We start from the raw sequence: 24,988 nt of genomic DNA, 5'->3' as shown, positions 1-24,988 counted from the left end.
AGTAATCGATCAGTGCTTATGAAAATGTTCACAAAGACAGAAAGCTTAATGAATTTAACTCAAACAATTATTCTTCTCTGGCACAAATCTTTACCGATTGCGTGACATTTGCTGTTTGCTCTTCTCTTACACAGAGTGTTATACAGTAGTTTAGTCACACAGCAGAAATTATACCTCTTAGGAGCCTAATAACAGAATACAAATAACAAATAGTCGCAGTGAATGACCCATAATCTGAAAAGGACCCAAATGAACATTTTTAGCAAGTAACTATGTAACTGTAGAATCTAGACTTTTAAGCAACTATTTTTAGTGTTTTAAGTTCTACACATATGCAAATACAACTGAAGAAAAACAAAATTTCTATTTACATCAGAAATAACTGAAAGACTAGATTTTTTGTTTTGTGTCTGAAATAGAGTAAGTATATGAATATTCCACTAATACATTTAATTATCTTTACTACACAGTCAAATCTGTATGTTCTGCAACTTTCTTACGGAAGAATTTAAAGCAGATGTCTGAACAAAAAGTGTGCACCTTCTAAAATATGAGTATATCAGGATAAATTAATCTTAAGCAAAACTCTATTGACAGCTGTCTCTGAAGAGATTCTGAAAGCTACATACCACTGTCTAAATATTTAGATCTTGTTTATGAATCATGACTCTGTAGAGAACAACATACAGTTGTGAGTGTCGTCAAACCTCCACAAGAACATGTTTGTCTAAATGGTATTAGCAATGGCAAACTCAAATATTAGAGTACTAATGATGTTTCTTAGGGAACTCTGGGTATCAAGATAAAAAACAGGGACTATGTTGTTTAAAAAGAACAACTTCTTTTTTTTTTAAATTAATGATTTTTTTTGGACTTGACTACTGGATGACTTAGGTATTCAGTGCCTCTAGAAATTATTATAGGCCAGGAAACAGAACTATGGGCTGTTATAGTTCTATAAAGCCCATGAGATGTCAAACCATTTTTAAAAAAGCCAGTTTTTGTCAGTGCCTCTGACACATCCTAGTTGCCCAGCACATGTCGATCAACTGCACTGAATCATGCACAGGCACTGTGGCTCCAACACAACCCCGCGTCCTGCCAATGTGTGCTACAAACACAATGGAAAAAACTCAGCACAGTTACAGACAGCTGACAGTGGCACAATCATAGGAACCAAATGCAAAAAGATGTGTTACTTCATTTTGGGAAAAAATCCTATGTTGTATCTCAAAGTAAATCAAGTTAAGCATTTAGGGTAGGATGTGTTGTGCCACTATTTACAGTGACTTGAACAAACCTGCCTTGGAAGTCAGAGGAGCAATTCCTGTGCCCCCTGAGCTTCTCCACAAGGACACTTCTCCCTCCCAGTGTCACAGGTCCCTGGGGCAGACAGCAGCACCTTCGCTCATCTGCCTTGACAGTCATCTGCTCTTTCCTGCTAAGCTAAACACTCGAGCTGTGGCTGAAGATAAGCAAGAGCAAGCAAGCAGATAGCTGAGCATGAGGACTGGTTCAGCAGTGCAGTAGGAAGACTGGCCTCTATACATGGACAGCAGAGGGGACAGCAGAAGAAACAGCTTTGGTAAGTGCAACTGAGAGGCCAAGCTACATGCAAAAAATTTTACAGAGTTCTGCTGGAAAGTGCTGAGATTTATCAGTCTTTTACACTGTAACATTGAGGTATAGTTATATTGAGGTTTTGAATCTCAAGCTTAGGTATAAGAGCAGAAGCTAATTACTTGTATTAATTATTACTATGACTTGTATACTCTATTATTCCTGGCTATCCATATGTTGACTAAGCTGTTTGCAAGCTGCTGTTTCAGACACACTTTGTTTATTCTTCACATATCTTTCATCATGCTTACAATAATGGTCTACTGTATGCTATGTTTATTCAAGACATGAAACCTCGGATATCAGCTTTGAATCAGGTAGCCAGGAAAAAAGCAAACGTTTCAATTTCAAAAGCACTGTAAAGGCAATGTGTGCATACATTAATCATCAGATTGCTTGAAGACCTGAACACCTCACAGTAAGGCCAACATATACGCAACTAACAGCTAAAGAGGAAGGAAGTTTAATTTCTCCAGTTATATCTTCAAAAATGTTTGAGGTAGTTTTTTTGAGCCTTTAAATCAAAATTCAGTTATATATGACTAATGCTTGCTTATGTTAATTCAAGCATCTTGTCCTGCAAATTACTTTCAAAACTGCATTATTTGAAGGAGTTAGATGAGTAAGAAGTATGCAGAATTATAATGACAAAGACATTAATGGTGGTAGATTTTGTTCCTCTGGAATCACTAGGAGAATGAATGCTACATTTTTATCTCAGATAGGCAGCAGAAGTATTTCTCCTTGTATTTTATTTTAATTCTGCATATCTCACTTGTTCAGAAACACTTAGGTAGCTAATGTTTGCAATGATGTGTTGGTGAGGTAAGAGACAGACTAATGGACAGTACCTGCAGGGGTGAAGGTGAAGGACTGAACTGCAAAACAAGAAAGCAAACACATTGTGAGTTACACACCCTGATAATAAGCGCTAATTGCAGGGCACGAATTTCCTCTGGAATTTACTCAGTTGTGGCTGAATTGCATAAGCGGGACATAACAGTTGAGCTTAAAGCGCTAACCAGCCAGCAGCCAATGAGCAATGATGGTTGGAAAGGTGAGCAGTGAATTCTGACAGTCATATTTGAAGACCTTCTGTGTGGACATGCTGTTTTGCAAATTGTAAACATTAGGATGAATTATGAAGTGTGATCTGTTATGGACTTTCCTTGCTGAAAGCATACACTGTTTCATAATTCTGATGATGGGAATTCTGTGTCATGGAGTAATGTTCACATCACACTTAGATGCAGCAAACATCATGAGAAGAAATGAGTCGCAGGAGACACGCTGTTTCTAATGACTATTATCATTATTGACAGCTATGCATTGTAAGGCATAAAAAACTTTGCTCTCAGCCTCCACCCCCAACATGCCAACTCGCAGACAGGGCTAATAATTCTGCTTTTAAAAAAAGAGTAGTCTTAGCTTGTATCCAAAGTTTATGCATAGGACTGTTTCCTAAGAGGAATAACAGTACAGCTGTCTCAATATGAAGAATCTTGGAATCTAAACTGTCATTTCATATAAACACACGTGTAGGTGTCCGTGATATATTTTAGTTTCTTAATTAACACCACCCCATCTCTCAGAGTAGAAGTCATTACTGTTAAAGGAGAGAAAAAAACAATTCAGCAAAAAGCATAACCTATGAATGATACAAGCCACATGGTGACGCAAGGTGAGGTTCTACAGAAACAGCATCAATCCAAGAGCCACCGAAAGGGTCTCTCCTCCCTCTGCTTCTACTGTTCATCTGATTTTTTTTTCTTGGGCTGCCGTTTTTTTACTAAGCCAGTGGAAAAACTAACTGAGCAGGAAGAATTGAAAACCAACACACAATAGTTTCCTTCGGGTTTAGTGAGCCCAGTCAGGACATTGAGGAGTCTGATGATGGCTAATGGCAACATGAGGAGGCATAGGATTTTTTGGCTGCAAGCAGGGAATGAACATTGGTTTTGGGCAAGTTGTTAGAGATGCTCAGCCACTTAGGGAACCTGTGTCCTTGGGTTTGCATGTGATAACTTGTAAATAGAAGAGTATTAGTGTAACTTTAGCATGATATCATGTCAACGTTAAATACGCTGTGTCCTCAACTGTGCAAATCTTGCTCAGAAAGGAAATCTTTTCTCTTCTTAAATGTTAATAAGCACTACAAGACAACCTACCCCAATATTTGAAGAACAGCTTTTTTGTGTTAAATTAGGCTTCAGTGTGACCCATTTAATGGTAATTCACCTGACTTCCTAAAAATCCATAGGAATCCTCAAGCACAGAACAATACAAAAAACAAACAGGTTGGGAGAAGAAGAAAATATTTTCATCTGGAAAATCTATTTATGTTTCCAAAAGTAGTTTTCAAAAATTAATTTGCATATGGAGCAACACATTTAGTGCAAGAGTGATCATACTATGAGTGTGGGTGTTCTATCTCCAAGACAAAACTTTTTATGGCTCCTGCCACAGATAAATTTTGACCACACTGTCTAATACACCAATCTCTTATCCTCTAGCTATAGGTATGGAGTCACTGATTAAGTATCTCCACTCATTTCCCATGCACATGGCTTCAAAGACATGGAAATGCATGGGAATAAAGAAGGAGAAGACGAAATACTCTCTCTAACCTTTCCAACCTTTCTTGTAAGGGTCTAGTCTAATTCACATTTGAGCACATAAATGGAACCAGACCGCTAACAGAGTGTCTTCTGAGCAAGGAGCAAGAGGTACAGTTAATGCTCTTTGTACTCTTTTATGCTAGATGTGCTGGAAATGTAGAAATAAAGACTCATGATAATGATGAAATGTGGTACCGAGCAATGCATTTAAAGCTTCTCATACACCAGCATTTTCACAGCATACATTTACAACAAGCATACAAAATTCACCCAGGCCACCTTTGCTGTAAGTTCAACATGTTTTTTAAGTAGGTTTAACAGCACCTGTTCCCTTCATGATAGAACCTGATGAGATGGTAATAAATAGTTACTGTTCTCACCAGCATAATTGCTGAGCCCCTTCCTCTTCTTTCTGCGCCAGTACAGCCAGATGCTGAAACCCATCAGGATTACCCAACAAGCACCACCGATGCCAGCTATAAAGGCAGGCTGTTTGACAACATCAGTGATTTGCTCAGTTATGCTGTTGTTATTTTCAGTGATGACAACTTCGTTACGACCTCCTGCACAAAAGAAATTCAATAGAACATTGTTATTATGGATTCTCTAATACAGACAGGAATGAAGTAGTGCAAATGCAAATTAAAAACAACAGTAATGCACCTCAAAAGAATTATCCACAGTAGAAGAGCTTTAATGAGTACCAATGCACACCTGAAACCCTGTGTTTCTAGAAAGTAAATCCATAATTCATTGTGGTGTTGCAAGCATATATTTGAAAAGATAGCTCTATAGCACTCTCCCAAGTAATCTAACAGATGACAGTCCGGAGCCTTTTTTTCAACAATATACATGTTTGTTGGTTTATTTTTACATAATTATAGATGGGGCACAACAAGGAGAAAATGGATCACAGGAAAGCAAGAAAAGAAAAAATATCGAGCAATTAACAAATAGCTTTTTCCAAATGAGAAATCCAAATACAAAATACGCGACAACTTCAAAAAACAGTTCCTTCTCTCATTGTTGTCGGCACGCAAAAAATTCTTACTCAACTCATTTCGTTTTGCTACATGCTAGAGTTTCCAAATTTAAAATAAAAAATAGAATATATTTTTTTTCAGCTGGGGCAAAGATGCATTTTCCAGTCATCATTTCATGAGGAAAACAATCCATACAAATCCTAAGTGCACAAGCTTTGACACAAAGGAAAAAATCACGTAATGAACTGTAAGCTCTAAATAATCACAGCAACAGATGTTATTTTTTTCGCCTAGAATAGGCACGAAAAATTCTTAACATCAACCTGCAAGAAATAATTATGATGTGGAATACCGATTAAAGTGACATGCATCAAAAATTAGTGTATAGGATCTTAAACTGTGTACATTACATTAGAAAACAGTAAATTTCAGTAGATGCTCTCATTGTTTCCCCCCCCCCCCTTCTCTAAAAGGGAACTTTTCTGTAAGGAAAAGCTTGGTGTCTGGCTTGAAAATAAATGCTTATAAAAAATGTGACTGGAAATTCAGGAAATGCTAAAGCAGATAGTTCTGGGACCAGCACTTTTTCTGTTTCAAACCTTCCCTTGTCAAAAATGGTTAGTTTTAAAATTAGGAAATGTGGAACATATTTTTCTGCAAAAAATATGAATATTGGTTATATGTACATTTGATACATCTGCCCGTATCTGCAGTTTTGAAATTGGTGAAAGAATTATCCTTCATTTCCGGTAAAAGCATTTATACAGCTCAATCCTTGAAATGTTTATGCAGTATTATCAGATGCCTGTATGCACGCTGCAGAGCTGCAAGACTAGCTACTCTACTAAGACAAAAAAGGTGAAAATGCTATGATTCACCATTATAAGAGTGTATTGCACACATGTAAAGGTAGTAGAATACGGCAATAAACCACTGAAATGGTCATTGAGAGCAAATTATTAGAAGCCTTGTAGCTTTATGCCTTGCTGTGAAAATGTACGCATTCCTCCTCTATAATTCAGCAACAGTTGAATTTACCGCTCACTTTTTTCAACAGAACAGCCCCTGTGACCCCACACTGGCTTCAGCCTACAGCAAGCAGACAAGGTCGTTGGCTAAAGCAGATATGAGGAGGCTGACCCTTCCAGTTTTATTTCCACAGACCCCTCTTTGCAGGAGTCCACACCAGCCGAGCTGCGCATGAGGATGCCTGCTGGTGTGCCGACGGGGCTGAGCGTGCCTTCCCTGCCCCAGCCCGCTCCCCTGCTGTGGGTCTTGAGCTCAGAGGTGGACGGAGTTGCTCGGGAGGGACGCAGTGTGCTACTTTGCTATCACACAGTTAATGACCTCGGTGATTTTCTTAAGCTTTCTCTCTTTCAGCGCCACGTCAATATTTAGTAATGATGACCGTCTGCTTTCGCAAACAGACTGTTGAAATTGTGCTATGGCTTGGCTTGCTTTCAGTAGTTCTGTGCAAGAAACAAAACAGGCTTCCCGCAAACAAAATAGGTCCCACATGAGGATGCCGACAGACTACGCCTGCTAATGTGTAAAAAGGCAGTACACCAGTACTGGTATTATGGACCAGTCTATACTGGCCATGCTGGTAAGCTTTACCAGCACCAAGGCCTGGTAGCTGCAGCTGTCCTTTCCCAAGCTTTCCTAATTTTTCTTGCTGCTGCCAAAGCCCGTGATGCAGTAAGCGAGAATAAAACTCAGCGAGCACCTGTGACAAGGAAAGGAAGGGAGGCAGCGGTGGCTCCTTTATTGGATTTTCCCCTTTTTTTCTGCCCATGGAATCAATCCATAAGTGCACCCCACTGCTGAAAGGGGAAGTGCTGAGAGTAAAAATAACAGAAACAGGCACTCTACGACATGCTCTTCCATGCACACAACTGATTTTCTGGTAGAAATCAGCATGGGAGTTATGTTGCGCTAATTGCCATTAACTTTCACTTAATTTCTGTGCCCTTCATAGGAGAAGTAAAAGCAGTGGGATGGTGAGGAAACAGATAATGTCAGCAGTGCTTCGGAGGCAGCCGTGCTGCTATGGAGAAGAGAGGGCAAGGCAGCACTTCAGAAACACTGGCTTCGGGAGCGGGTGCTCTGGGACTCAAGAAAAGAACAACTGCGCTCCACCAAAGCCTCCAAAAAGTCTGAAGATCCAGTTTTCTTATCTAAAGGCCAGAAATCAGCCTTTTGAGAATGGAGGATGTGACAGCAAACTGCAGAGAGCCTGGGGAGAACCTTCAGTGAACTTTAAGTTCTGCCTCTCTTCTCGGGGAAGGTGCAACCTGTCTCCAAATTGCCTTCTAAAGTTTGCAGGCTGGCTGTTTGCTCTCACTCTTCAATGCCTAGCAATTACAACGACAAAAGTAATAATTCATTTAAATGTCAAAATAGCGTGTGCTTTGTTAATTCAATGACTGAAAAATAAATGGATACAGATGAACGTTACTCACTGATGTTTGATAAAGTTAATATAATTGTTGGTGTTCGGGGAAACAAACGGCATTAATTTTGTGTTTCTTTATATAACATTTAAGCAGAAGTAATAAATATGTCATCCAAGGTACCAGTGTACTATTTCACATACTGCAGGTGTTTCTGTAACAATGCTGTCAGTTCAACTAATTAGAACATAGACAAGGGAAGTGTGTGACCTGTAACGCTCCATTGTTCCTGAAGACAAAAACATAATGAAATATAATGTCTTCCTCCCATTGGAGAGTAATGAAGAACAAAACTAATTTGTCAGACCAAAAATTAATTAGACACATCAGATTCGATTGTACCTATTACTGTGAAAGTTTGCAGCTGTTCCTCATATTATTATGCCAATGATGGAATGTAAGAGAGGCCAACTGATGAAGAGAAATAATAGCTATACCATTAACCAACATTGCTGTTATCTCCAATTTTATTTCTGTTTTTCAAAGTGAAATTTTTTAACATATCAGTAGTGATCACAAAAATTTTATCCTTGATTCTCTTTGAAGAAGATAAGACTTTTTCAACTTCCTGCCTGAAGTATGGGCACAGGATTCCTGTAACAATGACACAATTTCTAACTGAAGAAAAAATATACTTCCTACTGCTCGATATTCTCCTAGTTTTACTTTCTGGCTTGTCATGGGTCTGTTATCTAGAATTCGTCTGGGAAGTCAGCAGTTGATTATCCACTATTAAAATCAGTTATTTTCATAAAAAACCCTTTCTTCTTAGAAGAACATAGTCAATATTTATGAATAACTTATTTATTTTTATACACTGGAATCTGTATTTCATGACAATGAAAGCTGTACTGTTTAACCACATGGCTTAACTATTCTGTATCACTGACTTGCTCTCTGCATAATTCAGCATTCCTGCAGTTGTTCATTCTATTTCCAAGCTGTTGAATAGTATAGCTAAGTACCAGGCCATATAGAACTCTACTCCAATAAAAGCAGTCAATAATGTTTTCCTATTCATGATGACACTTTGAGGTTTATTCAATAGCTCATTTTAAATCCATGTCATTATTTTTTAAATTTACCTAAAAATGAATTTTCTTATTTTATATTCTTTATTCTCAGTCAAACATCGAGTGGTACCTCCTCAAATTTTCCAGAAACAGTATCACTTAAATACAGTTACCTTTATCAAGCAAATTTATAGTCTGAGAAATAACTGCCAAACTTCATAAGCAACAGAAAAATGGGACCTAAAGAAAAGGGAGTTATAGACCATACAACCACATCCAGCTTTGGGCTCCCAAAATGGAAAACAGAAATGAGAACAGAAACACAACCCAAAAGAAAAGGCTTTCCTTTATGTTTCATGGGAAGGACTCCTAAATGTGCAAAGATGTCACCAGATAGATTTGTTGAAGCAGACATTCTGGGATCATTAGAGGAACAAATAAATATCACTGTAAGTTTAACTATACAAAATTAAGTCTCTAAATGCCAAATAACTTCTTTCATACTTTACTTGCGTCTCAACATCTCTTTCCTCCTTCCTGCAACAATATAGATCTCTCCATATTAAACTTTTGATTATACCAGTCATTTTTTTGAGAGGAAAAGGTCAGGATGAAGGGCTGTACCCAGATGCGGGGCTGAGCATTCTGGGAATCATCCAGCAAAGCACTTTAGTGCAAGTTTAACTCACAATATGTTAAGCGACACAAGGCTACTCACATGCTTAAAATGTAACACACTTAAGTGTTTTGCTGGAACATGCCCAGTGTGTTTAATGCCTAGCTAGAGGGGTCTCCCTAGTCAAATAAGATACAGAAGTCCTGCTCAAAGTGAATGCAATGACAAATTAGTCTCACAACATCAGTTATCAGAGGTCCAAAATTCTGGCCTATTAGATGACAGGTTTCTTGCATTTTCAAAAATCTATTTCTTGTTTTCGGTTCTAGAAAACATTTTCCCCCTCTTTTCTTCGGCGTTTCTGTGGCTGCCTTTTTCTAAAACCAGTGCTCCTTCACCTCCACTCTTACATTTCCTTCTCCAGTGACAATATATTCAAAGCTGATATACCCCATTTTCTGTATTGATGCATAGGGAACCTGCATATCATGAAACATTTAAGCAGTGTTTAGGGGATGGCCTTTTTTAAAGGTCTACACGCAACAGAATAGTCCATGTTTGGGGCATTCTGTTGACAACATTTGCTAAAAGAAAATATTTAATAACAACAAAAGACCCACAAATAAACAAAAGCCCATTTAAGTAATAAGTACATCAGATCATACAGACAAAAGCAACAAAATTGCTGTATTATGCACTCAAAAGAGGTGCTGTTCTGCAGAGCTCAATCCAGTTTTGCTAAATATGATTACATGTCCTATTCTTACCCTTCCCATGTTGTTCTTGTCTTTGTATTTTATACATGAGAAGAATTTTAAAAGGAAACGGAATCCGTGTTTCCCTCGGATTGGGAAATTAATTCAGCATGGAAACCACTACTAAGAAATAGTCATTTCAAAGGCAGGTATGATAATACTGCCTTTGCTCTCTGGACTAGAGGTCACTTACTCTTTGACAAGGGAAGCTCATCTGCGTGGGATACCTGAGAAACACTGACTTCAAATGTTCAGAAAACCAACTGTAAATAGTGCCTTAGGCACCAACTGTGAGAGTAAGACAATATTACAGTCATCTGAACAGGGGGAAAAGGGAGCTTGAGATGTTAGTTCCATAAATCTGTCAACCTTCAGAAGTGGTAAATTAATTAAAAAAATATTAAAACAGTTTCACTAGATAATCTGAATTTTCTCATATGTCTCAGGAACCTATTTCCCTCCACTGGCTGCGAGAACTCTGCACAAAGAGAAGACACAATGTCAGCAGGCAGCAGGACGTTAAAAACTAACTGGCTAGCTCTATTCAAATCTCATCTTTTGCTCCATGGATTTTTATTCTTCTGGAAAGGATTTATGAAACCATTTTTGAAAGCCGAAACGGGCAAAACAAAACAAGAGAACAGACAATCACTTACCAATTATTATGGGTTGTGGCTCACTTTTTACTCCCACACCTGCACTGGTGCTTGCAGCAACTTCCACGCGGTACTGAATACCTGGATATAGGCCACCTATTACTACAGACCGAATGGCTGCATCTACTGTTTTGTTGATATGAAATCGAGTCTCATTACCTAGGCACCAGATCTGGGACAAAAGTTGATGTGTTAAAAAATGTGAAATTTTTCATACTCATAAACAATTGCACATAGATATGACATATCTAGGTATTGCAAGACAATCAGTTATTCTGGACTTCTTAACAATGTTACCATCCAGGAGTAGCTGGAATTGGGATGATTTAGATCAGCAAGCTATCCCAGATTAGCATAGGACCAAGCCAGCCACAAAGACAGCTTGCAAATACCTCTCTGGGCTCTGGCTCTCCATGGAGTGCAAATTCTGTGGTTACACTTCTTAGAAGCACAGACCAGAATCATCCAAGCAAAAAAGAGGCATTATACATTAATTGAAATCTTGCTTAGTAATATGATTACCATCAAATCTTTCCTAAAAGAAATCCACATTTTTTTCGTTCTTAATTTCCCACTGAATTGTAAAAAGACACCAAATAATGCAAGCACAGGTTGAAACACTTCTTAAAGTACTAAAGAAGAAACAACTTTCAAAATTCACTGCACAACAGGGATATGTGAAATTTCTGAAATGGAATAAGTACAAATTCACTTTTCACGGCTGCTCTTGTGATTACTTGTGATTACATTGTTCAGGAATTCAGATCTCAGTTCCTGACTCAATCACTTTCTAATTAAACAGAACAAGCACTCTATAATCTCAGTTGCATTTTGTGATGAGAATTCTCTATGATTTCAGTGGTATGTCTCTCTTTTTCATTTTTCCATAGGCTTTTCTGAAGAAGTTTTGAAACTAAGACCTTTTAGGGATTCTTCATCAGTTAATGTTATCTGCATATACTGCTTCTGCTTTATTAAAGACAGCATTTACTACCACTCAAGAAAATCAATGCATAAAGATATCACATATACACTACTTAATTATAATAGTAGAAGAAAGCACTGACGGTAGAAGCACCATCAGCAGTCAACTGATGTGTCTAAGGAACAGCAATGGTCTCTTTACTCTTGTTCTTGACCCTTCTCAGTGTTTCATCACACCTTCTCTTTTTTCTGTGAAACACTGAGGAAGGTTTGGAGGGCAAAAGAAACCATTGTGCTCCCGAGATCATGCAGATCTTATTGGTAGGCCAGAATGTGTTAGGGTGAGAAACTATTGCATTCATTCTTTCACTCTTTGTCTGCCCTGGTCTTAGGTTACTGCAGCTATGAGATGTCCCTAATTAAAGGCATTTAATTCATAAAGGAATTTGCAGGCATTCTGATGCTTGAAGTGGAATGAACAGATCTACATTCAGTTTGTTAGAAAATGTGCAGTGAAACCTCAGCAGTGATTTCATACTCAAGGAAGTATTAGACTCTTTGCACTCTATTCACTGTAGCCAGCTCACTAATCAGATAGCCACCTAACCTAACACAGAAGGGATGTAATAGGGAGTGACTCTAGCTGTTTTTATAAACAGCCTAGAGGTCTGAGCACTCACCTGGAACATGGCTTTTATTAACCACCAACCCACTTTGTTTCATATCTACATATTTTGTGGTCTAGGAGTGTGCTTTACTTATTTGCCTATAAGCGCTTGGTGGTTAATATTGACTTGCACTGGAGTCAGTATCAAAATTAATTAAGCCAAAAATAATTATTAATTTATATGAAAATGAGATCAATAAAATACTGGGATTAATAAATCTTCATATTGACTACAAGCAAAACCAAATAAGTGGTATTCTAAACATAAACATTGTAAGCATTTACTGCATCCCTCTCACCAAGCGATAAGTTGGAAGAGGTTGAAGCCTTAGTTGATTTAAAAGCCAAGGACTTTCTCCCTTCTTGATGCTGTGTTCCCTCAAGATACAGCAGGGGAAAAAAAAAAATCACATCTTTATGTGTGAAATAAGCTGCATCCACCACTTCCACTCTTTGTGGGACTGTCAAGCAAGTTGCCATGCTCTATTTCAGTTAAAAATTTCACACTAGGTATACAAGCCAGCCTCAGCAAAGTTATTTAACAAACAGTGTGTTCCATGGTTACAAGCCTGTGACAATGCTGAACTTTGCCCAGTCACTTTCTCCATAGTCCTCGACCCCAGTAACACACTGCACTTTCTCCACGTTGTGAAAATGTACTTGTAGAAAAGTGACCCTAGTGAGGAATTACAGACTACAACATAATTTAAGATGATATATAAGGAGTGGATACTTTGAGCCATCACAGCAACAAAGAAGGAGAAAATGCAACCAATGCAGGCAACTCTCATACAACAGACAGGATGTAGTAGTGGTGTTCAGCCTGTTCCTTCAAACAACCAACCTAGCACTTTCAGTTCTGAATCTTGACAGAGAGAGTACTCAGAAGAAGTTGTGTACTCTCCCAAACCCGCAGTTCTTGACTTTGATCTTGAAGCACTAGGGTTAGTGTTTTTGCAGGGAGGAGAAGTATCTTGCCTGACAACTTCTACGCCAGATTGTAGACAGTCTAAGACAGGGACTTCACCACCTGCCTTGAGAGTACAGAAGCCCTTAACAATAACATCCTTCTTCTCTTTCCACAGCAAGAAAAAGGAAGAGCAGCACTATAAACTAGTTGCCAAATACGGCTCTCTTCCAGATCTAGCTCACTTTTTTTTTTCTTTTAATATAACAGCAGTACTGCTTAGAAAAAAAAATAATAAAAAATATCCATAAGCAGTCAGTCCCCTTTCTCCATATAATTATATGTGTGGCAGTAAATGCTGTCAGAATCCAAATCCATAAACAGCACTAGTGTTCTGTAATTCAAGCAGGCTGTTTCCTTAAATACACAACCCTCCCATTACACATCATTTCTACCTTATACTCCTGGATGACTCCATTTTGGTGATCTGGAGGGGGAGGATCCCAGGAGATGCTGATGCTTGTGCTGTTGTGGCTTCCAACTGTCAGGACAGTGACAGACTGAGGAGGGGCACTCGGAGCTACACCAAGGAGAGGGAACAAACAGAAGCAAGACATTAGTCCATTTGCTAGAGCATGAATTTTGCTCAAACAGTGTAAGAGCAAGCAGAGAATATATAAAGTTCACACTCCCTGCAGGCTAGGTATGCACATTTTGTTAGGCGCTGACAATTTAGAAAAAATGTCTTTCTGAAGAGACGCATAGCACTGAATAACAATGTGGAATTTGTGGCAATGGGAGAATCAATAAAATCATTCCTCATTTATTTATATTTAGCATTTCTTAAGTTTGCACTGGAATTCTTCTCACGGTTGCATTTGTTTTCCATAATATGCATGGTTAGCTACGGATATATCTACTAAGTCATAACGTGAGTCTGCTTCACCTTCCCTGAAAAGTGTTTTGAATCATTTTTCTCCACATGGTATAATAATAATGTGAGCAGCAGACACTCAAGGATCATTTTTTTTGTCCTTTTTTATTCTCCAGGAAGACATTAACATGACAGGTTTAAGCATAAAGTCTTGTAACTTCTAGGCAGAAAAGGGTTAAAGCGTTCAGGGCTTTAAATCAAATGCCAGTGAATAGGGGAGATGCTATGTTAGGTGAGATATGTACTTATGTTCTTTTTTCCCTAGGCGAATCTTGCCTTCTCTGAACAGTCCTGTCCAGTTCAGCCAGTCACAGCTCTTTGGCTGGACACTGTGTATCAAGGCCATATCTACAAGACAATTGCTTCCCAGCTTTACTAAGCCGGCTAGAAGTGTGGGAAAAAAAAAAAAAAATCATAGCTGTTAGTGATCAGAGCTTTGCTGGCAAAGCCTCTCCTGCAGCTACACCAGCAGCAGGGTGCTTTTGTTGGCTCAGGACATGTTGTTTGGGAAGGGGTGCAGTAGCTCGGCTATGGAAAAGTGCCCTCCGTGAGGCTTTGCTGCATCTCCACATGAGGGCTTTCCCACCATAGCGATGGCTGCAGCATACGTCCCTCCTCAGCCACCCAAAACTTCCTGCAGCCCTTCCTCTCCCCTCCTTTACCTCTAGGCAAGCATTGAAACTCCTTCGCAGTGGCAAGCTAAGTCACCAAAGTCGAATGTATTATATTAAGGTATAGTTCCTGGGGAAAAAAATTATCGATAACAGCTGTGCTGAACTAGTCCTGGTATCCATCTAGTCCATTTATCTCAGTCCACCTACCCAGTCTTGAACAAAACTAACAGAAGGAGCCTAAGAAAGTGTGAACTAACAAAGTGAGCATATATTGATACCTCTCCAGGACAATTTTCCAATTCACAGAAGCCTGTTCCTCAGTCACTTTCTGTTCCAGGGTGGTATCTTTGTATTTAGTAACTCCCTACGGACTTTTTGTTCCATGTACTTGTCATCACCTTTAGTACGATCTTAAAATGTTTAATATGAAATATGGAAGCTTATTCTGAAGACTTACAGTATAGCTTGTACCAGAACCTAAAATATTTATCACTCCCCTCTGCCCCAATTTCAAATCTAGACAGCCCTCTGGTTTTGGGCACCTCATGTCACGTGTCATGGCTCCCAGACTTCAGCCCCTGCTCTAGACTATTCCTGTCCAGACAGGACTCCTTCACTGCTAAGCTCTGTGGCAACAGGACTCTAGTCTTATCTTAAACAGATATTCCTGACTGTATGAACATCCTTGGACCATGCTTCTTGGAAAACCAGTGAGCCACTGGCATCTTTGTATTGAAGTCTGGCAGGTTTAACACAACTAAACACAGCCACAGATATCATGAGTATTCAAGTTTCCTGGGTTAATCCAGATTTCCTTATTTTTCCCTGTGACCTTTTCGAGACGGCCATGTTCCCACTTTGAATATTCCTCAGCACTTGACCTGGCACTGGCTCAAGGAGCTGAGCTCAAATCCTTACCCTGATAACCCTGAAGAGTTCAAGCAGCCTGTTGCTGGAATCACACAATTTAAAAACAGGGTATCAGAGGTGGGGACAAAGGACCATACAAGATTACACCAGAAAAAAATTTTCAGAGGAAAAATGACACATGTATTACTGTCCTGTGAGGCTGCACATTTTGACAACTACCTTTTCAGATGCTGGTTCAGCTGCAAAGCACATAGTGCTAGATGGAGTCCTTGTGACCTTGAATGACGCAGAGAAACAGCGTACTGGAGGGGAGAAATGGGACTGTATTGTGGACAATTTGACTCTCAGCCAGCTCAAGTGTGTAGAGGACAGTAAAGTACGGAAAGGCAGCCTTGGGCTACTGCTTGCAATCATGCAAAGCATAGAATTGGTGAAGTTAATAGCTGCATTGCATATTTTACGGCAAGTGAAATAATTTACCACACAGTAAAAAAACTCAGCATTTTAAAAGTTTTCAAGTTATTCAATAACAACAAAACCACGAGTAAATGTATGTGTGCATTATTAATTAGAACAGCATTTTACACAACAATAATAATCATAAAAATGGCAAAGCTTAACACTGTATAGCTCATTTTTGAAGTACAATGGAAAAACTTGCTGAAATGTATTCATTATCACTCTCTAACACAAAGGGCATTCAGAATTATAAGTTTTTATATACACACACCTGGAAACACAGAGAGAGAGAGGAGAGTAAATGCTACAGAAATGTAAAATAAATATGATACTCTAACATTTAAAGAAAAACACACTGTATTAATTTGTCTTTGCATTTACACTGCAGGACTATTCTAGTTAATATTCTACTAGTGTGTCTCTTTTTATTTTTTTTTTTTTGAGGATACATAGTAAGTTTGAAGCAAAATTAAAATTGCAGCTGATGAATACAGTTGAAAGTATAATTTTAAGAGCTGCACTAAGGCAAGAAGGAATTGACAGATAGTAGTTGATAAAAACTAAGACAACTTCCATTAGCAACTGTCACATTTTTGTGGCGACGAACAATATGTGGAACAAATACTACTTCACAAAGTTATCCCAAAAGAGATTTAAAACTGTGGATGTAAGTGGAAAAAACCAAAAAATCTATCTTTAGAGCAAGTCTGAAAGAAATAGTGAAAATTATAAAATAAAATATTTTATTTAGCTTCTTTTTGCAAGTGTATACACATATATGTATATAAAAGTTCTGCTTCCTCTCTCTGATAATATCACTCTGTAAGCTGGCACCCTGATATAAATTAAGCCACTCGTCTGACACTGCTGCAGTTATTAAATAGACCACATTGAAAAATAACATTTTTAAAGCCGTTTTCTCATTTCCCTTGCTGCTGGCTTGTGGAGAACACCTTGCCTGCTTCTTGACAGGTCAATTATTCCAGTGCTCAGCTTCTTCTTACAGATATGAAAGAACCCAAATCGCTGCTCATCTTTTCCAGAGACAGCCAAACAGAATTCCATTTGTTACCTTCACAAGGCCAAAGAGGCAGGAGATAGATGGATACTGAACTGTGACAAATGTCCGACCTAGAGGAAAAGTCTAACTGCAGCAAAATTGATTTTTGGAGGTAGGCCTCAGAAGTAACATTGTATGTAAAATTCAATCCAGCAGAAAGCTGCCACTACCTTTTGGTCGTACTTTGCCTTTGCGAGGGCTATTCATTTTGATGTCACAAAAAACTTCCAACGTGCATATCACTCTTCCAAATTATTTTCTAAAAATAGTACACCTGACATTTTTTAAAAGTCAACTCTTAAAAAGTTCATTTTCAAAATGGAATCACAGGCAACACAGCAAGTGGGATATCTTTAAATATACTGCCATCTTTCTTCATTGGATGAGAAGCAAATCACTGTCATTAAACATTTAGCTGATTATTTTTTTTAAATATATGAACACCAATATAATTACAAGGATAACATGAGTAATAAAGGAAACATCTGTTTAACTTCATCTACTGAATGTCTTAATTTTCTCTTGGAAATACTTTATCACCCAAGGAAGAGGAAGAATTATTTACAGGGGCTGTCATTTTTCTGGTGATCATACTATGTGTTATAGGCTGGTGGGTTTTTGACAGAGACACTTGTAAACATACTACTTGAAGGTTATATTAATCTACAAAGCAGATCCTAGGCTGTGAGTTATACATATCTGTAGGCAAGAAAAGTTTTTTAAATTTTCACTACGTGAAAAATTATTCCACATGAATAAAGTGGCCTTTAAAGTAGGAAACTACCTGACAAGCTTTGCTGGGAGATGAGGTTTGTAAAAGAAAATGTCATTCCTCAAGTATTTTATCGAAATAGACAGGAGGTACAAAATCTTCTCTCTTTTTGAGTAGTTCTTAATTTACCTTTAGCAAGAGACAGTTAGATGAACTAAATAAACAACAAAAATCAATTGAAACTGGACAAGAAGACAATCTGCTAGTGAGGGGACAAAATCCTACATTTTAACTCTAGAAAAACAATTTCACCTGCAGAAAGATTTTTCCAATTTTCTTTGTTTTTTTTTTTAAGCTTTGTTCAGACCTCTGCAAAGATATTCTTTACTGAATGATTTAGGCTTATAGTTTGAACAAAGAAATGGGAACCATAAAGTCCCAAAATCTAAATCAGGCTTGAACAATGGCTTCCTACACGCTCTTCTATGTGTTGCAGAACACTGAATTTCCTCATCTATAAGTACAAATGGCAACCAAGTTATCATCAGGATTACTTACTTGTTGGGCAATAATTGTAACAAATCAAAGAGAAAAGTAAGTAATAAGCAAGTCCACTCTAGAATTAAAAAGTACTTGGCAATCAGCACTAAATCAAACCTCAGAGGACTACTGCAAATGATTAAGATGCCTCTTCAATAGGAAGGATAAAGTGGACTCAAAACCCACCAAAACCATTTTGAAACATCACCAGTATTTCTTTCTCTCGCTTTGAAAAAAATCAATGAAACAAAGTGAAGATGAACCCTCATTGTTATGATTATCCTTCATTTACAGAGGATATTCTCCAGGCAAAGGCTGCATGAGATAGGTAGAAAGATAGGTTTCTTGTAAATTTCTAAGAGAAAAAGATAAAAATTGTATCTCACCTCACTCCCTTTACTTCTCAATAAAAAGCAGTCCTGGAGTGCACATGTTTTGGCAAAACTATGTACCACATGCTATAGATATAAATGGTCATGTATTTCGGTAAACTGTTCAGTATGTCTGCATCCTGCATGTTTCACAGAGCCTTGAAATGTACTTAAGAAAATCCTTCGAAGGACTAAATAGGGCAGTTTCATGAACAGTGTTCTAACAGAAACAATAAAGTGTCATGCCCTTGAGACTAGAGTTCCTTCAGACTAGTTAAATATCTGTCCTTCATTAGTCCCCATTTCCTAACCAAATTGTTCATCTACATTACTACCTATTCAGAAAGATGTGCTTAATATTAAGCACTCATCTGTAAAAGGTTTCATTTATTGGTTTTATTTTCAAAGTGCAGACCAAAGTCTTTTATTGCGGAAACACTAATTATAACAGAATGGCTGCAGTGCACACTTTTTGGAAGACCCAAAGCCACCTGTACATTTGAAGGACGCATCAACCAGAAGAATACAGGACTGGCCCAGTGATTTCTCGTGGAATGCTTACAGTACAAAACTGAATACTATATCAAATTCTAATGTCAAACCTATATTTAACAAACAGAAGTCATATGGAAGAAATAGAGCCGAATATATGCATACACAAAATAACTAAAACGGTCACTCTTGCTTTCATCTCCAGTGCTAGGTATGGAAGTCTGTTGCTTTTCTGACTCCTCTACTAACCTTCTTCTGTAGTACGAGCAGACTTTGATTCACTGTCCATTCCTTGAAATTCATTGAAATAAGGTCGAACTTTAATTTCATAAGTGACCCCCTTTTTCAAGCTGACGAGGACAGCACTGCGCTCAGTTGGGACTTTGACCTCCATATTCTGCCATATAGCTGGAGAAGGTAGGCCAGATGTTTGGCGATACATTACTCGGTAGCCCTGAATAAACTGGGACTGGCGGTCAACCTGGAAATGGTATTAAATAATACGTCAATAAACATATTAACTTAACAGAACTGTATAAAAAGAAAACAAAACATTTGCCTAGAATACTTTTGTCATCATGAAAAAGAGAAGATTAACAGTTGTTTAAGCTGCTGAATTTAAAAATCAAACTGCCTTCTTGTAAGTCACTGTTGATGAATTGTCTATAAAAAACATTTTTCTCACACTACTTGTTATAGAACATTTCTTTCTATCTTACTTTCTCCATCTCTATATATCATGACAAACACCACCTTAAATCATAAAACAAGGCCCCAGCCCTGCAACAGGTCATGAAAAAGAGAACTTTGGCATAACGTTTACTGCACATAAACTTCTTAATCACATCTTGGCTACTGATGTGCTGAAATATGAGAAGAAAAGAAAAACAAATTCTTTTCAGAAAAGGACAAGTCTTTGAAGATACCCTATATGCTTTCAGTTAGTCCATTACTTGGCTCACAGCTCATCTTTTCATGAGATGCTCAGGAAAGTAAAATAAACATAAGACAGATGCAGGGAAAACAACTTCCAAGGACACGTGTTGTCTCTTGCGTTCCCAGCCTAAGCAGCCTCTTTGCATCCTGGGGTTGTGATGCTCTCAGGCCATCAGATGGAAATGGAATGTTGGTTTTGGTTTATATTTTATATGCTGCTAGGCAAGCACAATTCAAGATTGGACCATATATACAAGTTTAACAAATCTAACATATCATACCTATAAAGAGAATTTTTATTTGAAGGAAAAACTTAAAATGTGTTTTATCTTGGGGAGGTTGCATGTATTTTTTCTCTTGGGGAAAATAAAGATGTGAAACAATGATTCAAGTTGCCATGATGTTTGCACAAATTTTGTCTCAAAAAACTGGCAAAACCAAGTTGATAGATAAAACCAAACCAAACCCAGCTTCTTGGTAAATTTCTTGGTTATAACCAAAATTCAGGAAGTAGGATTTCTTTTCTATTCTTGACAAATGGCTAGCTTGAAAACATTTCAGAATTAGAGATACATTTGTTTGACTTCTCTTAAGAATAAATGAATTTAAGGCTGAAAATACAAACCCGGGTCTATTAAGCTTCTCCTATAATCTTGCTACAGTTTACTGAGGCATTCAGAGGGGACACAGATTCTTAGGACATTGAAAAGCAGGGCAAGCAAGACGAAAGCTTTATTTACGAGAGCAAAGCAGAAATGTCTTCCATCAAAACTGTCACTGTTAAAAACCTTGCAACATATGTTGCAACAACATTAAGCTTGCATTTTATAAACTTCTCCACATTCACTTTAAGTGAATTTATGCACTGAAAGAGGGATATAACTCACAATAATAGCTTGTTAATACCAAAAGAATCAAGCTGTGTTTTTAAGAAGAACATTAAGCAGCTGTTTCCAGACGAAGGGAGTCTGTAAATCAGAGTAAATTGTTTTTATCCATGTTTGACTTTCATTAATTAAATGTTTTACGGACATAAAGACTTTATGAACCTCATGTTTACCACAAAATTCAGCAAGAATAATGCTTTCATGCACTTTGTAATACAGATTCTCAACCTAAATTATAATACAAGGCTATGATGTTTAATAATCAAATGCTGAGTTTGATTCCTGCCTAACTTCTGATTACAAGCTACGCTGAAAGACAGCATAACTTAGTTAGAACTTTCCATTTTGTCTTTACTGTGCATTTAAGCTCTGCTGACTGCTGCATAGTGGAGAACATCTGAAAATTCAGAATTGACTAGGCTGAACCGTAACAGCGTGCTGCTACAAAAGAGTATGGAAACTGCTTTGAATGGCATGGTACAAACACAAAAGCACCCACCAACTCACCAAGAAGAACTTGACCCCTATAGTATACCCATCGTATAATAATTTTGAGTCTATCACACTTTTGTATCTACTTACATATAAGTAATATACAAATTATTCATATAACTCTTTTCCTCCTAGACTTCTGAGTTCCTAACCTAAAAGACTAAGCAATACAAGGAATACGAAAACACAACACAGTAGTACAACAAGGCTGTCATGTAAATGGGTGCGATAAACTAGCTTGATTTGGGGCTCACTGAAGTTGCACAGAGCTTTCAATTAGAAGTTTGATTACAACAGGGCTGAGTGATCTGCCCAAATTTCAGATTATTGACAGTAATTTCATTGCTCAGGATCTGGGATGGTACTTAGGCAAGAAAATACTATACATTCTTAACGTTTTCTATAAACATCCAGTTGCATTCAGTATCAAGGAGAGGATACAAAGCTCTCTCTCATGCCCACTTAAAGCTAGTCTGAGTGAACAGGGCCTTTCATATGGTCAGAATGTTGGGAAACTACTCAGAGAGCACTTTACTTATTGAGGAGGGTGGATTTTCTGTTCTGTTTGGAGTTTTCTGATTAGTAAATAATTATTCTAGGATAATTACTTGGATTAACCAGAGATATTTGTGAGTGGCATAGGACAAATATATTTCGTTTATTCATATACACACACATATGTGTGTGTACCTGTATATGTATGTATACACATAGACATGCCTATGTGTGTATGTCTATCTATACATGCACACATAGTCTTATATATAATAGAAAGCCTGTGACTTCATTGTTTCCTTCATTTGTTATGTGGTAATTATGTGTCACACCAACAGCAGGCCACTAAAAAATGCTTAGTGTTAAAGAACTACATTCAGCTGTGGTAAGCATCAAAGAACTGTACAGATTTGGTACACATTCACAGAGCTGCAGAAACATGCACTGTGATTTGATGAAAGAATGTAATCATTTCTAAGTATTCTCCTTTCTCTTTTTTTTGTAAATTTTTGCCTCTTCCTCGTACAAAGGACTGGGCAGTATTACAGACACTGCAGGAACTCGCTGCGCTGAATACTGGGATCAGAGAGCATTTCTCGTCTTCTTGTGACACTCTTAACTAGTCTTGAATTCGTACAAGCAGCAGTGACATCCACTCAAAAGAGCTGCAACAGTTGCTGATCTAAAGATACACTTTCTCCCTCATAAGAGGGATGGCAGAAAATGCAGATGCTCCTTTAAAAGACAGAAGAGAGCAATTACTGTGTAGGTTCTGCTCAGCACTGACCTAATGTGTTAATGCGACCTACAGGCATAACTGGTCCTGCATGCTGCTTCTCACACTCTTTTACGATGAATATGTAGTGCAGGAGGTATCTACAAAACTGACGACAGCTCTCCATTTCTGCAGAACAGGAAACTCATTTTGCCTGCGTGTTCAAATCTGCACATACCACAGCTGAACACAAGGCAGTTCAATGGCTATTAGATCATTTGGTTAGGTTATTACGTTGTTAACAAGATGGCAAGAAACTCATAACGCAGCTTATGCTGCAAATACAAGCTCCTCTCAGGTAAACGTGCTAATCTGCACCCTAAAGACATTTTGCAATTTGCTCTTTAGTATGCAAATTTCTACCCCAAAATATCCTACGCAATACTCCGCTTGCACAGCAGTTCTCCATCTGGGCAGAATACCTTGCAAACTGTGCTGAACTCATGAGTATAGACTCGCAGTAACCTCTGGAAACTCAAAGAGCATTTATCTGTCCAACAGGAACAAGACAAAGGGTGACGACACACTGGAAGACTGTCTAGAGGACTTGACTCTTGAAGCTTCTAGTGAAGCACATTCCTTTAAAATCAATGTCGAATTAAAAGACAGACGTAACTAAATACTCTCTCTGCCTGGTAGCCTCCTAGAAGGCAGTAGGGCTTTCAAAGCAACAATTCTTTTGCCATATTGAAGAAATTATTTTTATTCCTGCTTGTGCCACAGGGCTGCTTTATAATGCCAGGAAACTTTTCACATTTGGCCATTAATGAAACTCAATTTAATGCCCAATGAGGCTAGAAGTGCTGAACCGTAGTTGAGGTCAGCTAAAAAAGTGCCTGGAGTACACAAAATGTTGCAATGCAAAATGCTTTGATAAAAGTAAAAATAAACCAGGCCGAAGGTTTAAAATTAGCCATGTGATAACAGTAGGCATATCTGATTCCATAAGCCTCATTAGCAATAGATATCTCTGCACCTCACCTCTGTATGTGTAAAGTTAGGATAATGACACATTTTATTCATTGTGATTTTAAATTCAGTATTATTTGTGAAGAACTCAAATGTTACGGTTGAGAGCATGACAGATAAGCAAGCATGTGAGACAAACTAATAATTTTTTATTCAATGCAAATTTTCAATGTTATGAATTTAATAAGACCTGGCACCACACAGTGAATAGAAAAGATGAAAAGAAATGTTGAATAGCTCCATGAAGAAGAGATCCTGTATGTGACCAGATGATTACAGCTATACTTTAATACTTATGCATGACAAAGATAAACTTAAATGACAGTGAAAGCCTAGCTTCTGATATTCCAATTCTTTTTTTTAAAACTGACTTTATAAGCCTGACCTTTTTTTAAAACAGACAAAATATGTGTGTCTATATGTATGTGTATATTTTAAAATTGGAACATAGTAGCAGAGAACTATTGTTGAATTTTTAAACTCAAATCTGAAAAACAAAAGAGAAAGCAAACCCAAAACAATCTCAGAAAGAAGGAAGAAATTGGTGTTAATTTGCCGGGGTCATGATGCCAAAAACTCAGTAATCAAGCATGTTCCCTGGCATTCACTCTTTGAACTACAGAAGATCAACACAAAGAGTCTTTTGACTCTCATGACACTTCTGTCCTTTTATATGATAGCTACACTATCTAATGACTTTATATTAATAGTGTGGACTTTATTCTCTGAATAGCGTGGGTTTTTTTCTAGAAACTACGGTTAATTAATTGGTTTTGTTTTGGTTGCTGGAAAGTTCCTAATTAGCTGTTCCAGAGCTCTTTTTTTGCATCTTTCTTCCCTTGGGCAATTCTGAAACGTCTGTACAGAGGCCTGTATGCTTGTCAGGTGGCATGGGATCACCACCTTGAGGAATCCTCCCAATGAGCTGATACATCCATCGCATCCCTAACAATTTACCTTATCATGCTTTCTTCACTTATTACTTGTTTGGTAGGGGCACCAAGACACTCTTTATATATATATATATATATATATACACACACACACACACACATATATATATTTGTTTCATTATAATACAATGAAATCGGTTACATTGCATAAAACTGAATTCTGGTTATACTGGGGCTTCCTTTTGTAGCATATGCCAAAGAAAGGGCAAGCCTATGA

At 37.8% G+C, this 24,988-nt stretch overlaps 1 protein-coding gene across 15 annotated transcripts in view; it reads right to left on the bottom strand.

The window, feature by feature from the left end:
- ROBO2 (roundabout guidance receptor 2) overlaps positions 1 to 24,988 on the bottom strand; it is a 1,133,103-nt gene that overhangs the window by 54,841 nt on the left and 1,053,274 nt on the right. For all 15 annotated transcript variants that reach the window (XM_075433863.1, XM_075433885.1, XM_075433921.1 and 12 more), the window contains 4 exons: positions 19,514 to 19,745; positions 13,668 to 13,792; positions 10,715 to 10,886; positions 4,619 to 4,801 (listed from right to left, as the gene is read on the bottom strand). In XM_075433863.1, the coding sequence (XP_075289978.1) occupies positions 4,619 to 4,801; positions 10,715 to 10,886; positions 13,668 to 13,792; positions 19,514 to 19,745 (712 nt within the window). The remainder of the gene's footprint in view (positions 1 to 4,618; positions 4,802 to 10,714; positions 10,887 to 13,667; positions 13,793 to 19,513; positions 19,746 to 24,988) is intronic.

This window comes from Opisthocomus hoazin, chromosome 1 (genome assembly GCF_030867145.1).
Source record: "Opisthocomus hoazin isolate bOpiHoa1 chromosome 1, bOpiHoa1.hap1, whole genome shotgun sequence".
NCBI classification, from domain to species: Eukaryota; Metazoa; Chordata; class Aves; order Opisthocomiformes; family Opisthocomidae; genus Opisthocomus; species Opisthocomus hoazin.
The sequence above is the reverse complement of the archived record's forward strand: the minus strand, read 5'-3'. Positions and strand labels throughout refer to the sequence as shown.